At 45.3% G+C, this 18343-nt stretch overlaps 4 protein-coding genes across 8 annotated transcripts; 2 read left to right on the top strand and 2 right to left on the bottom strand.

The window, feature by feature from the left end:
- Positions 1-93: 93 nt before the first annotated feature.
- LOC112695042 (esterase FE4-like) lies at positions 94-13274 on the bottom strand. 4 transcript variants are annotated; one of them, XM_048659889.1, is made up of 8 exons: positions 12092-13274; positions 2199-2487; positions 1938-2123; positions 1658-1857; positions 1417-1576; positions 1022-1339; positions 780-918; positions 94-698 (listed from the first exon to the last, which is right to left on the bottom strand). In XM_048659889.1, the coding sequence occupies exons 1-8, from the start codon at positions 12224-12226 to the stop codon at positions 527-529; spliced, it is 1599 nt and encodes a 532-aa protein (XP_048515846.1). In that variant the 5' UTR covers positions 12227-13274; the 3' UTR covers positions 94-526. The 4 variants fall into 4 exon arrangements, with proteins under 4 accessions (XP_048515846.1, XP_048515844.1, XP_048515843.1 ...); XM_048659887.1 differs by lacking the exon at positions 12092-13274 and adding an exon at positions 2978-3229; XM_048659886.1 differs by lacking the exons at positions 94-698; positions 780-918; positions 1022-1339; ... (2 more) ...; positions 1938-2123; positions 2199-2487 and adding exons at positions 8698-9770; positions 9852-9990; positions 10075-10392; ... (2 more) ...; positions 11007-11192; positions 11268-11556 and having other exon boundaries at positions 12092-13080.
- LOC125502134 (esterase FE4-like) lies at positions 3481-7338 on the top strand. Its single transcript, XM_048659890.1, has 9 exons — positions 3481-3578; positions 4365-4529; positions 4696-4984; positions 5060-5245; positions 5326-5525; positions 5607-5766; positions 5844-6161; positions 6265-6403; positions 6485-7338. The coding sequence occupies exons 2-9, from the start codon at positions 4395-4397 to the stop codon at positions 6654-6656; spliced, it is 1599 nt and encodes a 532-aa protein (XP_048515847.1). The 5' UTR covers positions 3481-3578; positions 4365-4394; the 3' UTR covers positions 6657-7338.
- A 72-nt stretch (positions 13275-13346) lies between the features above and the next one.
- LOC105686402 (esterase FE4-like) lies at positions 13347-17179 on the top strand. The gene is made up of 8 exons (XM_012401177.3): positions 13347-13530; positions 15079-15367; positions 15434-15619; positions 15714-15913; positions 15995-16154; positions 16232-16549; positions 16629-16767; positions 16876-17179. The coding sequence occupies exons 1-8, from the start codon at positions 13396-13398 to the stop codon at positions 17045-17047; spliced, it is 1599 nt and encodes a 532-aa protein (XP_012256600.2). The 5' UTR covers positions 13347-13395; the 3' UTR covers positions 17048-17179.
- LOC125502135 lies at positions 13790-17704 on the bottom strand. Of its 2 annotated transcripts, XR_007279988.1 has the most exons (5): positions 17449-17704; positions 17359-17371; positions 17176-17284; positions 14254-14487; positions 13790-14188 (listed from the first exon to the last, which is right to left on the bottom strand). XR_007279988.1 is itself a non-coding variant. In XM_048659900.1 (3 exons), coding segments are annotated over exons 1-3 (342 nt in total). In that variant the 5' UTR covers positions 14601-14726; the 3' UTR covers positions 13790-14081. The 2 variants fall into 2 exon arrangements, 1 of the variants encoding a protein (XP_048515857.1); XM_048659900.1 differs by lacking the exons at positions 17176-17284; positions 17359-17371; positions 17449-17704 and adding an exon at positions 14600-14726.
- Between the last annotated feature and the right edge of the window lie 639 nt (positions 17705-18343).

Genomic DNA, 18343 nt, shown 5'->3' with positions numbered 1-18343 from the left:
TAACTTATATGCAATTCGTGTTTTGCAGCGCGTTACCGGTGACCTGTTTAAAATATCACAATCTACAATTTCAAGGACTATACGTATACAGGATTCTGGTAGCGATCGAGTCTTTTATTCATAACTACATGAGGTCATCCGAATGCCCGTCACTGCGGAAGCGGCCATGGGAAGAAACAGGAACTTGTTCAGGGTGCCGAGGAAATTCGCAGAGTTAAACGTAAATTATAGGAACCGCAGGGGGTATTTTTCGCCGGATGTTCAGACGAGTCATCAGGTAACCATCGCAAAAATATCATGGTCGATTGGTACTTGTATTTGATATCGGAATTAACTTGATCAATATATTTGCAAGTAATTTTTTCGTGTCGATATGCCCGCAGGCGGTCGTCGGAGCGAACATTTAATTCTTGGAGATGTTGCAATGTTTAGATTACGTCGAGGTTCCAGGGTAAGATTCTGATCATTGGAACTGTTCAACGTTGTTGCTGCGCGTCGAGCTCCGAATAACCGATGAATGATTTCTTCACTGATTGTTGTCGGCAATAGCCTCGATGCGTTTCCAAGCCTGCCACTTGTCTTCGTCGAGGTTTTTGCCGGCGACAAGTTCAGCGCCGATATCCAGGTAGTTTTTGGCAGAACCGTTCACCGGTTTCCACTCCACGGTGATCAGATCGTCGACGATCGGAGTCGGATTCCTATGGAGACGAGAAATGGTTTCAGACGGAGATTGCAGTAGGCGCGGAACTCGATGGCAAAAAGAAAAAAGATCAACTCACCCGGTCTTTGCGAAATCGGTCCACATCCTGACGAATCTGCGACGCACCAACTCCTCGATCGAGTCTGGATCTAATTTGACGTGTTCTTTGAATACGGTGGCGTAGAACAGATACTCAATTTCCCCAGAGTGCGTCACTCCTGAATCATCAAACGAGACATATATTCGTGAAAGATAGGACGTACTTTGAAGTATGCGTTGAGCGATTCGATCGACTTCTGTCGATTGCCCACCAAGACATACCCTTGGCACTCTCCAGTCCGAACATGGACTTGTAGAGAGAACTCTCGCCGGAAAATGAAAATCGGTAGAGGTACATGGGCGATTTCTTCTTCATCTGAACGTCTACCACCTTCTGAATCCCTCTGACGAAATAATAGTCTCCGGTGAGCTGGATATAGTCATCGACCAGGTCGGCGCTTATCTTTTCATCTCCAAAATAGTAATCCCTAATCGCTCGCGCGATTTCCTTGACTTTCGAGGGACTCTTTCGAGCCAAATCCTTTGGCACCATCGACTCAAAGTTACCATCCAGTTTCGCGTATCGTTCGTCATTTATTTCTGCGGGGAAAAAAATCGAACCGATCGAATTCTGTGCCCCATTAACTGATGATTATTCCGACAAACGCAGCTATTACCGTGCAAAAAAAAAATTCCCTCGTGACTGGTGTGTCCGATGATAACGGGCACATCGATACCCTGGTTCACGAATTCCTCGAACGAATCGGTGTGCACGAAGGGTCGGATACTTTTATTGTCTATCGTGGGCAAGAAGTGGTACCTGAGGAAATGTTTATCCTGAAAATTCGGCGGTAAAATTTACAACTGCTTGCAGATCCGAGCGAAGTTGTACGGGAGGATTTAAGCCTCGAGTCTCACCTCCACGGTGAGCATTCTCTGCTGCGCCGTAACGAGCTCCGAAAGTGGCACGGTTCTCAGAAACTCTACGATTTCTTTTGGGTCCGTCGAGTCCTTTCCGAGCATAGAAACCAAACGACGTGCGTGCGAAACGGTTTCCTCCGTATTCGCCCAAGGATTCAAAACTACCCCACCCCCGGCGATGCCCTTGTGGAAGAGACCTGAAAACCGGGACAACGCAGAGATTCCACATGTGTTGAATAATTCAATCGACGGACGAAAAGACACGCAAAATATCTACCTTTCGCGAGCGGTGACAAGAGCAGATAATGAACGGAAGCTGCTCCTGCACTTCCTCCGAAAATTGTCACGTTGTTCGGGTCACCGCCGAACTGCGAGATGTTCTCCTTGACCCATTGCAGAGCAGCGACTTGGTCCTTCAGCCCCATATTTCCGGGGGCAACCTCGTCGTCGAGGTTCAGAAACCCTTGGTATATTTTTGAAACGATTCATTGAGAACGATTCGTTGACAGTCGATACGCCAGACCACGTTACGACTCACCTAGAATACCGAGGCGGTAATTGATACCCACGTAAACGATATCCGTAGATTCCATCAAGTAATCAGGTCCGAAGGAGCGAAAGCCTCCGTCTCCACCGACGAAAGCTCCTCCGTGAATCCAAACCATGACCGGCCTCGACCCGGTCAGAGATTTGGTGGCGACGTTCAGATAGAGGCAGTCGTCACCGCCGATTATCGATCCTTCGCTCATGTAAATCTCCTGGCCGCACACTGGTCCCTCTTTTAATGCGTCTCGTATTCCCGTCCATGGCTCAGCCGGTTGTGGGTCCTACGAATCATCTTCGTGCATTATCTCTGCCCATCAGTTATTCGTTGAACTACGTTGAACGGAATTATAGTCATTGAAAGTACAGGGCCAACTACTATTCCATCTCTGGAATCATAAGTATTTTGAAAAATTCGCTTGCATTTTCCCCACGTGAATCGGAGTGCGTGAAACTTTCATTCGATCGTCAATGGGACAACATTGGCGAGCTTTTTTCTTTATCACAGAAAACACCAGATGCCATTACCACGTGGCAGATACTCCAAATTTTGTGTAATTGAAAAAAAAAAAAAAAAAAAAAAAAAAAAAAAAACATTTTTCCTCTGCATCCAAATTTTATAAAATTTCTTCCATAATTTCAGATTCTTCTGGAGCGCCCGTAGGAAGTGAATTTCATGCGTATATATGATATGGTATGTTACAACGATGGATTCTTAGTTCCGAAATGAGAAAACAAAAAGCACGAAAGAATAAAAAAAAGAATTTTCTCTACCCTGAATCGTAGGTCGCCGACCGGAGGGGCAGCGTAAGGAATTCCTCTGAAAGCGATAAAGGGTGTCCCAAGAACGCTACGGATCACAACGCCACGAAGAGCGCCCTGCTCGACGACGACGACAACCGGATCGCTCATGCTGGACTGTCCGGACTAGTTCGAACCGGGCTATTAACAGAACGAAAACTCCAACGATTGATAAAGTCTGGAGAACTACATCGCACGTACATGGTATTGTATCGGTATCTCCGAGTAATGTCCTTGTATAACTGCAACGCGTTAGCATAAATTTTCCCTCCCCTTCGTATATGTATATCCAACCGTCGTGACGTGTACGATGAACAAATCCAACGACACTTACAATTAGATACCTAATAAGTTAAATCTTCATCGAATCTTTTTCTCCAATCGAATATTTACTGGTTTTCTATAACGTAACGAAGGATCTGATTGTAATTGCAATTTTTCTTTTTGTCCATATGGTTGTATAATATATAGATGGAGGTCGCGTTCGTCTGCTCCTGGAAATATCGTCCCCACAGTGAAGCCCCTTCGTCCTGGCGTTCGAATTCCGAACACCAGAGAGTCGAACAAAAACAAGGTAAAAAACTATGTCGGTGATAAGTCAAAATAAGCGATTCATACGGAGGAGAAATTTTTTTTTTTTTTATTCGTTGAGATAAAAATTACCTAAAGTTTTATCGAATAAAACATTTCTAATAGTTGGTGAAAAACTTTGACTTTTCCATTACAGGTTTCCCTCGTAAAAATAAATATACACCAACCAGGCTTAGGTTGAGCTGTACTTTTGGCAAGTTCGAAAAAATCGTTGACAATTTTTCATGTGCGTACATATCGCTAGCGAGGGATTCGAAGACCGCGAGGAGAATACCTTGTATAATGAAAAAAACGTGGACTGATTACACCCGAAGATACGACGCGACCTATGAGTCGTATGGTTATTTAATTTTTCTGAAGTGGGTGTGACCTTGTTTACCGTAATATCGTGCGGATATGTGGTCGAGATAAGCGGTTTTCATGTAACGCGAATCTCACAAGCTATTGAATTAACATTTTTCGAATCCAAGGCTGCGAGAATGTAGGCGCCGTTTGAGGCCGAATCGCGATCGATGATTTATGTGTATAACTCGTATCTCTTTGAAATCGAAGATCGTGTTGGCTGGTAAATTGATAGCGATCGAGGCACAAGTATATGGTCGAAATAGGGATTCCAAAATGGACGCCAGGTACGGCGAACGAAAAATCATCGATAGCCTATCGTGAATATTCGAATACCGAAGAAGATATATTATACACATATATACAAACAAATATAAGTTCTCTAGAATTGCTTTATCAATGATTGTGGTTTCCTTTCTGTTAACAGCGTGATTCTAAGGAGTTCGGTCAGTCCGACATGAGCAAGCCAGTGGTGATCGTCAAGCAGGGTGCTCTTCGGGGTGTTGAGATCCAGAGCGTTCTTGGGAAAGCTTTCATCGCATTTAGAGGAATTCCTTACGCAGCCCCGCCGGTTGGCGACCTACGATTCAGGGTAGAGACTTTATTTGAGTAACTTTGTTCAGTCGTTGACGAACTCAAGTTTTTCAGGATATTAGGATTGTGAGAGATTGTTAATATCGTGCATGATTTTCTTCGATGTGTCTGTACCAACGTCGAGGTATTTCTAGTAACTCATGACGTTCGAAGCTGATTCGTAGGACCCACAACCGGCTGAGCCATGGACGGGAATACGAGACGCTTCGGAAGAAGGCTCGAAATCTGCCCAAGAATCCTACCTGGCCAAAGAATCTATAGTCGGCGGTGACGATTGCCTCTATCTGAACGTCGCCACCGAATCTCTGACCGGGTCGAGGCCCGTCATGGTTTGGATTCACGGAGGAGCTTTTACCCTTGGAGACGGAGGCTTCGGTCTCTTCGGACCTGATTACTTGATGGAATCTGCGGATATCGTTTACGTGGGTATCAATTACCGCCTCGGTATTCTAGGTGAGTCGTAACGTGGTCTGGCGTATCGACTGTCGACGAATCGTTCTCAATGAATCGTTTCAAAAATATACCAAGGGTTTCTAAACCTCGACGACGAGGTTGCCCCCGGAAATATGGGGCTGAAGGACCAAGTCGCGGCTCTGCAATGGGTCAAGGAGAACATCTCGCGGTTCGGCGGTGACCCGAACAACGTGACAATTTTTGGAGAAAGTGCAGGAGCAGCTTCCGTTCATTATCTGCTCTTGTCACCGCTCGCGAAAGGTAGATATTTTGCGTGTCTTTTCGTCCGTCGATTGAATTATTCAACACATGTGGAATCTCTGCGTTGTCCCGGTTTTCAGGTCTTTTCCACAAGGGCATAGTCCAGAGTGGGGCAGTTTTGAATCCTTGGGCGAATATCGAGGAAACTGTTTCGCACGCACGTCGTTTGGTTTCTATGCTCGGAAAGGACTCGACGGACCCAAAAGAAATCGTAGAGTTTCTGAGAACCGTGCCACTTTCGGAGCTCGTTACGGCGCAGCAGAGAATGCTTACCGTGGAGGTGAGACCCGAGGCTTAAATCCTCCCGTACATCTTCGCTCGGATCTGCAAGCATTTGTGAATTTTACCACCGAATTTTCAGGATAAACATTTTCTCAGGTACCAGTTCTTGCCAACGATAGACAACAAAAGTATCCGACCCTTCGTGCACACCGATTCGTTCGAGGAATTCGTGAACCAAGGTATCGATGTGCCCGTTATCATCGGACACACCAGTCACGAGGGAATTTTTTTTTTGCACGGTAATAGCTGCGCTTGTCGGAATAATCATCAATGATTGGGGCACGTCATTCGATCGGTTCGATTTTTTTCCCCGCAGAAATAAATGACGAACGATACGCGAAACTGGATGGTAACTTTGAGTCGATGGTGCCCAAGGAATTGGCTCGAAAGAGTCCCTCGAAAGTCGAGGAAATCGCGCGAGCGATTAGGGATTACTATTTTGGAGATGAAAAGATAAGCGCCGACCTGGTCGATGACTACATCCAGCTCACCGGGGACTATTATTTCGTCAGAGGGATTCAGAAGGTGGTGGACGTTCAGATGAAGAAGAAATCGCCCATGTACCTCTACCGATTTTCATATTCCGGCGAGAGTTCTCTCTACAAGTCCATGTTCGGACTGGAGAGTGCCAAGGGTATGTCTTGGTGGGCAATCGACAGAAGTCGATCGAATCGCTCAACGCATAGTTCAAACTACGTTCTATCTTTCACGAATATATGTCTCGTTTGATGATCCAGGAGTGATGCACTCTGAGGAAGTTGAGTATCTGTTCTACGCCACCGTATTCAAAGAACACGTCAAATTAGATCCAGACTCGATCGAGGAGTTGGTGCGTCGCAGATTCGTCAGGATGTGGACCGATTTCGCAAAGACCGGGTGAGTTGATCTTTTTTCTTTTTGCCATCGAGTTCCGCGCTTACTGCAATCCCCGTCTGAAACCATTTCTCGTCTCCATAGGAATCCGACTCCGATCGTCGACGATCTGATCACCGTGGAGTGGAAACCGGTGAACGGTTCTGCCAAAAACTACCTGGATATCGGCGCTGAACTTGTCGCCGGCAAAAACCTCGACGAAGACAAGTGGCAGGCTTGGAAACGCATCGAGGCTATTGCCGACAATAATCAGTGAAGAAATCATTCATCGGCTCCGGAAGTTGACAGCTGTAGAAAATTCGAACAGACACGACAAATATAATTTTACCCATTCCGGACGTAATTTCGACACATTAATTGCTATGCGTTAATTGGATTTAAATTTCTCTCTGAATGAAATAAAATCACATGAGAAGGGTTTTCATTCCTTGTTTCGTAAAGACATGATCAGAGACACTCAAATATGTAAAGAGCTGTAGCGCAATTCAAGGATCTTTCGTCTTACCTCCAATCTCTCTCTTTTGCTTTGTTCCTTTCTTTTTTCGTTTTCTCTCTTCCCTCTGAGGATGTTGTGTTGCCGATGATGTGGCCGCTTCGGTTGCCGTGTCTGGAACCCAAGAAATCTGCAACATGCTGTTAATGTTTACTGTGATCATAAATGCTGTGATATTTTTCTATTAATCATCATCCATTCAACAATGAGAGTCCGTTTTTTTGGCGTAGAATTCAGTTGATGATCAATCGCATGAGGGTAGGCAATGAATTATTAGGAGAGTGTGGTTGATTCGAAAATTTCCAAGTGACAACATTAGAACTTATCTCTCTACACGAATGAGAAAAGCTTGTACCATAGGATCCGATTTCTAGTTTTCAGTTGTTGTTCAATTTTGTAATAAGATTCTGGTTCTCAAGATCAAAATACAGAGAATTACTGCTTCCTCATCGTTTCTTATTTTTTTCCAACTTTCCCTCAATTTTTCCCAAGTTTACAATTGTATTTTAATTGATAACTAGCCCTCCTCTATCCCCGGCAAGCGCCTAGTGATATGAGGGCAAAGTAACGTGCCCTTGGAATTATTTCAAGATTTTTCCTAATGTTTCCTCATTTTTTCTGTTTTTGTTCTCGATTTCGTTAATTATTTTTCATCAATGGACCGCCTCCGAGTTTCTACAAGTGCCTCGTGATATACAACCGAAGCGACGCACTCCCAGATTCATTTCCAATTTTTTCCTGATTTTTTCTCATTTTTTCTCATTTTTTCTGATATTTTCTAATTTTTTCTGATTTTTTCTGAATTTTTATGATTTTTCCCGATTTTCTAATTAATTATTCGAATTTTCCGCGCATTTCTCTGGGCGCCGCCATTTTCTCTAAGCTCCGCCCACCGCGAGTACAGCTAGCGCTATGTGGCGGATTTTCGGTGAACTAAAATCCCAGGTTTCTTGCCCCTTGACGTCAGGCAATGTGTTGCGTGAAAGAGATGTATTTCGTGGTCAATACTTTTCCGGTTTTGGTTGAAAAAGGGTCAAAACTTTCACGTTTTTTTTTGCTCAAAAAAGTGGTCAATACTTTTCAGGTTTCGCTGCAGAGGAGGGTCAAAACTTTCTCGTTTTTTTGCTCGAAAGAGTGGTCAATACTTCTCAGGTTTCGCTGCAAGGAGGGTCAAAACTTTTGCTTTTTTTCGCTCGAGAGAAATTGTCAATACTTTTCCGGGTTCGCTTGAAGAAGGGTCAAAACTTTTGCTTTTTTTCGCTCGAGAGAAATGGTCAATACTTTTGCGGGATCGCCTGAAGGAGGGTCAAAACTTTTGCGTTTTTCTGGGAGTTAGTTCACCAAAAATCCGCCACATGGCGCTAGCTGTACTCCCGGTGGGCGGAGCTTAAAGAAAATGGCGGCGGCCAGAGAAATGGGCGGAAAATTTAAATAATTATTTAAAAAATCAGAAAAAATCATAAAAATTCAGAAAAAATCAGAAAAAATTGGAAAAAATCAGAAAAAATCAGGAAAAAATTGGAAATGAATCTGGGAGTGCGTCGCTTCGGTTGTATATCACGAGGCACTTGTAGAAACTCGGAGGCGGTCCATTGATGAAAAATAATTAACGAAATCGAGAACAAAAACAGAAAAAATGAGGAAACATTAGGAAAAATCTTGAAATAAATCCAAGGGCACGTTACTTTGCCCGCATATCACTAGGCGCTTGCCGGGGATAGAGGAGGGCTAGTTATCAATTAAAATACAATTGTAAACTTGGGAAAAATTGAGGAAAAGTTGGAAAAAAATAAAAAACGATGAGGAAGCAGTAATTCTCTGTATTTTGATCTTGAGAACCAGAATCTTATTACAAAATTGAACAACAACTGAGAGGCATGAAGAAATTACATTTTTTTTTGCTTTTTCAAGCGATAAATTATAATTATAACTCTAACAATCCGATAAGTCAATCAATTCAATTAGAATATTCGTATTTCTGAGCTTTAAATACCTACAATAGCTACTAATAATGATCAATCAGAGTTCATTAGTGACTCAAAAATCGAAAGAAGCGGAGACTAGAGTCTTAGTGATTCTGTGAGCTTGCAAACAAACTAACAATGAGAAATACGTTCGAATGATTCGAAACAACGTATTTCGCTGTTAAACTGACCTCAGAAACATGAATATCATTTTAATACCAATAAAAATTCGACCCTAAAGACAAGAGACTGGAATACAATTTTCGCAATATCCAGAAATAACGTTCATGAACCTAAACTATGTATTTCCATTCATAGTTCGAACACGCCACGCCCCTGACATAGAAAGAAAGAATCTATAATCTTACATCTTACTATTTCCCTAGCCAAACGCAAAGTTAAGCGCCATTTTTAGTCCTCGAATGAAATTGCCTTAAATTTGTGTTCGGTCATTGGGCCCATCGTGCCGACCGTAACCATCTTCAATGGTCCAGCTGATTGGAGCTGCTCCTTCAGGATTACGGCCCTCGCTAATCTATCGTAAAATCAGATCTCCGATGGAGACCGGTCTCGTGAAATTTGGGCGGTCGTTACAGAAAATAAAAATCACCGCGCTGACGGCGAATCAAGAGATGAACCCCAGCGACGCGGTTAGGTCGATGAAGTGTGAGATTCTGATTATGAAACCCACGCGACGTTGTTGGTGCGCGTCGAGCTCCGAATAACCGATGAACGATTTCTTCACTGATTGTCGTCGGCGATGGCTTCGATGCGTTTCCAAGCAGTCAACATGTCTTCGTCGAGGTTTTTGCCGGCGACGAGTTCAGCGCCGATATCCAGGTAGTTTTTGGCAGAACCGTTCACCGGTTTCCACTCCACGGTGATCAGATCGTCGACGATCGGAGTCGGATTTCTATGGAGACGAGCAATGGTTTCAGACGGAGTTTGCAGCGAGCGCGCAACTCGATGGCAAAGAGAAAAAAGATCAACTCACCCGGTCTTTGCGAAATCGGTCCACATTCTGACGAATCTACGACGCATCAACGTCTCGATAGAGTCTAGATCCGTCTTGATGTGTTCTTCGAATACTGTGGCGTGGAACAGATACTCAATTTCCGCGGCGTGCGTCACTCCTGGATCGTCGAGAAAAAGAAAGATTCGTAGAGATAACGTAGTTTGAATCGATACACTTGTATCATATAATTGGGAAGACATACCCTTGGTATTCTGAAGTCCGAATATGGACTTGTAGAGAGAACTGTCGCTGGAATATGAAAATCGGTAGAGGTACATGGGCGATTTTTTCTTCATCTGAACGTCTACCACCTTCTGAATCCCTCTGACGAAATAATAGTCTCCGGAGAACTGGACGAAATTATCGACCAGGTCCGCGGTTATCTTTTCATCTCCGAAATAGTAATTCCTAATCGCTCGCGCGATTTCCTTGACTTTCGAGGGACTCTTTCGAGCCAAATCCTTGGGCACCATCGACTCCAAGTCACCGTCAAGCTTCGCGTATTCCTCCTCGTTCATCCCTGCGCGACGCGAAAATCATACCGATTAAATTATGTCTCCCAATAAATTAATATCAACCCCGCGGCCTCGGCTTACCCCGCAAAAGATAAATCCCCTCGTGACTGGCGTATCCTATGATAACGGGCACATCGATACCTTGGTTCACGAATTCCTCGAACGAATCGGTGTGCACGAGGGGTCGGATACTTTTATTGTCTATCGTTGGCAAGAAGTGGTACCTGAGGAAATTTTTATCCTGAAAATTCAGTAGTGCGTACAATTTACAAACGTTGCGCAGACGATAGAATATACATCAGAGGTTGGAAACCTTCATTCTCACCCCATCGGTGAGCATTTTCTGCTGAGCTATCACTAGTTCCGAATGTGGCACGGTTCGCAGAAACTCGACGATTTCCTTTGGATCGGTCAAGTCCCTTCCGAGCATAGAAACCAAACGACGTGCGTGCGAAACAGTTTCCTCGATATTCGCCCAGGGATTCAAAACTACCCCGCTCTCGACGATGCCCTTGTGAAAGAGACCTGAAAACCGTAACGAGGCAGAGATTCCACATGTGTCGAATGATTCAATCGACGCGATGCATTCCACGGACGAAAAGACACGCAAAATATCTACCTTTCGCGAGCGGTGACAAGAGCAGATAATGAACGGAAGCTGCTCCTGCACTTCCTCCGAAAATTGTCACGTTGTTCGGGTCACCGCCGAACCGCGAGATGTTCTCCTTGACCCATTGCAGAGCAGCGACTTGGTCCTTCAGTCCCATATTTCCAGGGGCAACCTCGTCGTCGAGGTTTAGAAACCCTTGGAATATTTTTGAAACGATTCATTGAGAACGATCCGTCGACAGTCGATACGCGAGACCACGTTACGACTCACCTAGAATACCGAGGCGGTAATTGATGGACACAAAGACGATATTCGAAGATTCCATCAAATAATCTGGACTGAAGAGAGCGAAGCCTCCGTCTCCAAGGGTAAAAGCTCCCCCGTGAAGCAAAAACATGACGGGCCTCGACTCGGTCAAAGACGTGGTGGCGACGTTGAGGTAGAGGCAATCGTCCCCGCCGACTATCAATTCCTTGGCCAGGTAGGATTCCTGGGCGCATTTCGAGCCTTCTTCCGTGGCGTCTCTTATTCCAATCCACGGCTCGGCCGGTTGCGGGTCCTGCGAATCATCTTCGTGCAATGTCCTCGACGATGACGCGTCGAACGGAACGAGTCGCTCCGAATACTTCACCGTCGCCGGACGTCGGGAAAAGTCTTGCGAATCGAATGCCCCCCCCCCCCGATAACCGTAACGAATACAAAATTCACGCGATCGACCGTCGATGACTTACAATTTGGACAAGGTCGAACTCACGTTCTCGCCGAACCGTTTACCGGAGGCGATTAACTCGGAACAATTAACGTACGCGGCGGATATTTATTGCACGTGCGGAGTGCTCGTAATATTCACCGTCGTCGACCGTGGACAACGCGTGACACGAACAAGGTCAAACCTGGATACCTGTTTACTCTACGGCATGGCCGGGTCTCCACCCCATTCGTATTCACCGTAGTAAATATGGTTACCAACATCCCTGCACACGGATCACGCTCTTCCACCGTCGAAGGTGTTTAGCGAAGATCTTCGAATCCGGAACGAGGAACAAAAAGAAAAAAAAAAAGAAAGGAAAGAATAAGAAAAGAATTTTCTCTACCCTGAATCGTAGGTCGCCAACCGGGGGGGCTGCGTAAGGAATTCCTCTGAAAGCGATAAAGGGTCTCCCAAGAACGCTCTGGATCTCGACGCCACGAAGAGTGCCCTGCTTGACGGTGACCAATGGATCGCTCATGTTGGACTGGGCCGGACTCCTTCGAATTACGCTATTAACAGAACGAAGACTACAATTATTGACGGAGTCTAGATGGCTACCTCGTTCGCATGTGTTTCGGTATCTCCGACCAATTTCCTGGTAATCGTGACCGGCTCGCAATTACTCGCTTTTTTTTCATCATTTTTTTCGTTCAAATTCGAACACGGACGAAACGACGATGGTCGAAAACTTCCGATACTCCGGCTCCACCGATATGTAGTACAGGGTCAGTCGCCCCAAAAAGGTTTTTTTCCGGTGGGAGTTTCATTCGTCCGTTTTCGCTCAGTGTTTCGTTTTCGCCGAATACCCTTGGACGATGAACAAAGAAAAAAGCGAAAAAAAAACCAAACTGCGCGCTCACATGTCATACCGATAGTCGGATAGTTATTCAATTTTCTGGATAGGGTGTAACCTTGCTTACTATGTAACGCAACGCTCATTACTTTATCTAATCGCTATAACCGCTTCACGCGATATTCAGGTACCCGAAGCTTCTGTGTTGCGAAAAATTTTTCGCGTCCAAGGTTGTCGGAATAAACGCAACGTTCGACGACGAATCGATCGGTGATCAGCACCCACGTCCCGGGTCTGTCGGACGAAGGTCAAGGTCAGAACGCGGTCCGAATGCGAGATGAAAAATTGCGTCCGTTCGAAATTCGAGAACGTACAGAATGGCGTATCGTATTTTTCGCAGCAATTGGCGTCCGAGAAACGATTCTACGATCGCCTTCGTTATTCGGCATCGGTGGCTTCGATGACGAAAGTTCGAAATTCTCGTCGCTACGCGAGCGTGAAAAATCCTATTCCCAAATTGTCGAATCCTTATCTGCACCGTTGGGTGAAGAAAAAAAAAACAGAAAAATACAAAAACAGACGCCACGTGCAGCGTTGGAATAATAAAAAATAGCGCACGACCAATTTTCGTAAACGCCAATTCAAACGGCTGCGAAGATTCGCCGAGTATATTGAAGTTATTGGCCATTCGTTAGATACCGAATAACGAGTAATTGCCGGCGCGTTTAGATTACCAGAAAATTGCACGGAGATACCGAAAAACATTAATACAAAGTAGCCATTTGGACTCCGTCCATTATTGTAGTTTTCGTTCTGTTAATAACGCGATTCGAAGGAGTCCGGCCCAGTCCAACATGAGCGATCCATTGGTCACCGTCAAGCAGGGCACTCTTCGTGGCGTTGAGATCCGGAGCGTTCTTGGGACACCTTTTAGCGCTTTCAGAGGAATTCCTTACGCTGCCCCCCCGGTTGGCGAGCTACGATTCAGGGTAGAGAAAATTCTTTTCTTATTCTTTCCTTTCTTTTTTTTTTTTTCTTTTTGGTTTCTCGTTCCGGATTCGAAGATCTTCGCTAAACACCTTCGACGGTGGAAGAGCGCGATCCGTGCGCACCTCCGGATACCGATGCGAACGGCCATCTTGGAAAACTGAGGAAACGACCTGAAATCATATGAAAGTCGATATTGTTTGGTCGGGCCGTTATTCCAGAGTCAATAATTAGGAGATCTGAAAAGTAGTGTAGGTAACCGAAATTTGAATAAGTTCTACACTCGCCAAAACTGTCCAATGTTGAGAGAATATTCATCGAACTGGTTCGGCTCGCGGTGGGTTCGATGGGGGGCACAAAAAACTCCAGGTATCCGAACTTGACTTTGTCGATGCAGACCAAGCAATGGAAATGCGCAGTTTCGTTGACTGCTGCAGAACTGACTAGAAGAAAAGAACAGAAAAAAAAAAGAAAAAACTGAAATACCCGTGCGAAACAAGGAGAATCCGAAGTTACTCACAATCGTAAAGAAATAGCAGAATCGAAGTCGTCTTCAGATCCGCGCCCGGTAGCTCGATAGCTCCCAAGGCGTTTGGCTAGGGGAGGTTGTGGAAAATCCTCGTTTCTTTTCTTCGTCTGCAGACGAGTTGGCACTGCAGACTGCAGAGGATTCGATCTATTATCTCTGACGATAATGTCTTTGATTATGGGGAGCTTTTACTTACGCAGATGTCTGTTTTTCATATTTATAGAGGTCTTTGTAACGATCGTTGCTCCTTTGGTTCCTTGGGAGCGTCCTTCTCTTCCATTCGAATATCCTCTGGAGTAGGTTATAAACATCCCGTGGAATCTGGGGAGGGGCTCGATTTTTCGTGCAGTGTCCAATTTTAGGAAGTTCTCCAAGTTTTGTACAGATTCTTTTCGTCCAACTTCGGATTCGACTCCCCCATCGTCGCTCACTGTCGGAATAGTTGAAGGTTAAAACAGATAAAACGAGACCAACAGAGAGATCCGTTGATTTCTTGAATAACTAAAGTACACGACTATGTATATAATTTGGAGAAGAATTACTGCCTCTCGAATGCGCCGCCTGGAAAGCATCTCTTTCAAATTAGTTCGTCCGCATTTTCCTCATGATTTTTTTCAATGTTTTGATTTACTACGGTGAATACGAATGGGGTGGAGACCCGGCCATGCCCGTAGAGTGAACAGGTATCCAGGTTTGACCTTGTTCGTATCACGCGTCGTCCACGGTCGACGACGGTAAATATTACGAGCACTCCGCACGTGCAATAAATATCCGCCGCGTACGTTAATTGTTCCGAGTTAATCGCCTCCGGTAAACGGTTCGGCGAGAACGTGAGTTCGACCTTGTCCAAATTGTAAGTCATCGACGGTCGATCGCGTGAATTTTGTATTCGGTACGGTTATCGGGGTGGGCGTTCGATTCGCAAGACATTTCCCGACGTCCTGCGACGGTGAGGTATTCGGAGCGACTCGTTCCGTTCGACGCGTCATCGTCGAGGACATTGAACGAAGATGATTCGCAGGACCCGCAACCGGCCGAGCCGTGGATTGGAATAAGAGACGCCACGGAAGAAGGCTCGAAATGCGCCCAGGAATCCTACCTGGCCAAGGAATTGATAGTCGGCGAGGACGATTGCCTCTACCTCAACGTCGCCACCACGTCTTTGACCGGGTCGAAGCCGGTCATGGTTTGGGTTCACGGAGGAGCTTTTATCGTTGGAGACGGAGGCTTCGCTCTCTTCAGTCCAGATTATTTGATGGAATCTTCGAATATCGTCTATGTGGCCATGACTTACCGCGTCGGTATTCTAGGTGAGTCGTAACGTGGTCTTGCGTATCGACTGTAAACGGATCGTTTTCAATCAAAAATATTCGCAGGCTTTCTAAATCTCGATCACGAGGTTGCCCCCGGAAATATGGGGCTGAAGGACCAAGTCGCTGCTCTGCAATGGGTCAAGGAGAACATCTCGCAGTTCGGCGGTGACCCGAACAACGTGACAATTTTTGGAGCGAGTGCAGGAGGAGCTTCCGTTCATTATCTGCTCTTGTCACCGCTCGCGAAAGGTAGATATTTTGCGTGTCTTTTCATCCGTCGATTGTGTCGCGTCGATTGAATCATTCGACACATGTGGAATCTCTGCCTCGTTCCGGTTTTCAGGTCTCTTTCACAAGGGCATCGTCGAGAGCGGGGTAGTTTTGAATCCCTGGGCGAATATCGAGGAAACAATATCGCACACACATCGTTTGGTTTCTATACTCGGAAAGGACTTGACCGATCCCAAGGAGATCGTAGAGTTTCTGCGAACCGTGCCACATTCGGAACTAGTGATAGCTCAGCAGAAAATGCTCACCGAGGAGGTGAGACCCGAGGCTCAAATCCTCCCGTACATCTTCGCTCGGATCTGCAAGCATTTGTAAATTTTACCACCGTATTTTCAGGATAAACATTTCCTCAGGTACCAGTTCTTGCCAACGATAGACAACAAAAGTATACGACCCTTCGTGCACACCGATTCGTTCGAGGAATTCGTGAACCAAGGTATCGATGTGCCCGTTATCATAGGATACGCCAGTCACGAGGGGATTTATCTTTTGCGGGGTAAGCCGATGCCGTGGGGTTAATCTTCGGTCGACGCGTATATATACTTTGATCGGTTTCATTCATTTACCCCGCAGGAATGAACGACGAACAATACGCGAAGCTCGACGGTGACTTTGAGTCGATGGTGCCCCAGGATTTGGCGCGAAGGAGTCCCTCGAAAGTCAAGGAAATCGCGCGAGCGATTAGGGATTACTATTTCGGAGATAAAAAGATAACCGCGGACCTGATCGACAACTATGTACAGTTTGCCGGTGATTATTATTTCGTCAGAGGGGTTCACAAAGTGATTGACATTCAGGTGAAGAAGAAAGCGCCGGTTTACCTCTACCAATTTTCATTTCTCAGCAACAATTCTCTCTACAAGTCGATATTCAGACTGCAGAACACCAGGGGTAAGTCGGTCAATCGAATCACGCAGCTCATACTTCCAAGTACGTTCTTTCTAAGAATCTCTTTTTCTCGATAATCCAGGAGTAACGCACGCCGGGGAAGTTGAGTATCTGTTCTACGCCACCGTATTCAAAGAACGCATCAAATTAGATCCGGACTCGATCGAGACGTTGATTCGTCGTAGATTCGTCAGAATGTGGACCGACTTCGCGGCTACCGGGTGAGTCGATTTTATGCGTTTATTTTTTTTTCATTCATTTGGAGTTCGTTTTCTTCGACTCGAACGATCGCTGCGATCTCCGTCTGAAACCATTGCTCGTCTCCATAGGAATCCGACTCCGATCGTCGACGATCTGATCACCGTGGAGTGGAAACCGGTGAACCGTACCACCAGACACTACCTGGATATCGGGGCCGAACTCGTCTCCGGCAAAAACCTCGGCGAGAACATGTTGAGGGCTTGGAAAGGCATCGAAGCCATCGCCGAGAACAATCAGTGAAGAAATCGTTCCTCGGTTATTATAATAAGAATCTTACCCTTTCTCGACATATAATCTCAACGTACAGGTCGCTATACGTCATTAATGGGGGATTCAAATCTTTCTCTGAAGGAAATAAAATGTCGTACCTTATTCTCTCTCTGCATCGCTTTTCCCTCCTCCTTTTCTCCACTCTCCTATGTGACAATGAGTCTCAATGATCTGAGGATGTCCTGTTGTACCTCAATTCGTTCTACTCTGAAATGCGACAAAATGGCGATTACCTGTACAGCCCATTTTGAAATTCCTGCGAGAATTACACGCAGGTATACCTGCAGTCCGCAGCTGCGTAATGAAACATTTAAACGTTTGCAAAATTTTTCGATAACTGGATGAATTGAAAGCGTTGAAAATCAGCTCACCATATCCTTACGCTTGTCAAGCTCGTTTGGATTTTGTATGCGTCAAATTTTATCCGATGTCTCAAATCCGTCCATTATAAATTTTTGCGCCAAATATGGTCCACATTCGTACTTGCGGGCCTGTGCGACTCCGTAGCGTCGATTTTCGGGAATCAATTTATCGAGTCGAAAGAAAAACGTCAACTTTTCTTTTCGCGGTTATTCCTAACGTTCGATCGAAGGACCTTCACGTTCGGAGACTGGAATATTAATAAAAATCAAGAAGAAGATAGGGCGGATATTCTTAACAGACGAATGCCGCGATTTTGAACACGCATCCTCGCTCTCGCTTACCTCTGTCGCCCATTCGCGGAACTGCGGTTCGCGGGCACTTCGGTGGGTACAATCACTTCTGCAGGTAAAATAGATTCGTGGTTCGATATTTAGCTAACTGCAGCGCGACAAGCGCAGCTGTTCCACAACCCCCTGATGTCAAAACTACCCTTCATAGCAGCAACGAAGTGCTACGTCGAAATTATATGTACCTAGCTGAAAACAATGTTAAAAGAGCTAATTCGTTGGTCATCGGAGCCAATATTCTGGCAGTTACATGAACAATGAGGCATGCCCACCTCTACATTTGTGTACACAAAAATTTCTCTACGCTGATGTTAATAATATTTCAGGAACAGGTTATCCAGGGTTTGGCAAGGTTATCCGCATACCTTTATTATCTATGAATGCAAAAGTTGCTTATTCCAAGTCAATCCATCGCTTACATTACAGGATATTCAATTTTCATAATTCATTTTTATCTTGTCTCGAAGGGCGGTATGTCCCTTCCATTGAGCTCACAATCGTAAGCCTCAATCGTCATCGAAACCCGAAGGATATTTTTGAGAAAGAATTTCATAGG

The sequence above is a fragment of the Athalia rosae genome, chromosome 8 (assembly GCF_917208135.1).
Source record: "Athalia rosae chromosome 8, iyAthRosa1.1, whole genome shotgun sequence".
Classification (NCBI taxonomy): Eukaryota; Metazoa; Arthropoda; class Insecta; order Hymenoptera; family Athaliidae; genus Athalia; species Athalia rosae.
The sequence above is the reverse complement of the archived record's forward strand: the minus strand, read 5'-3'. Positions and strand labels throughout refer to the sequence as shown.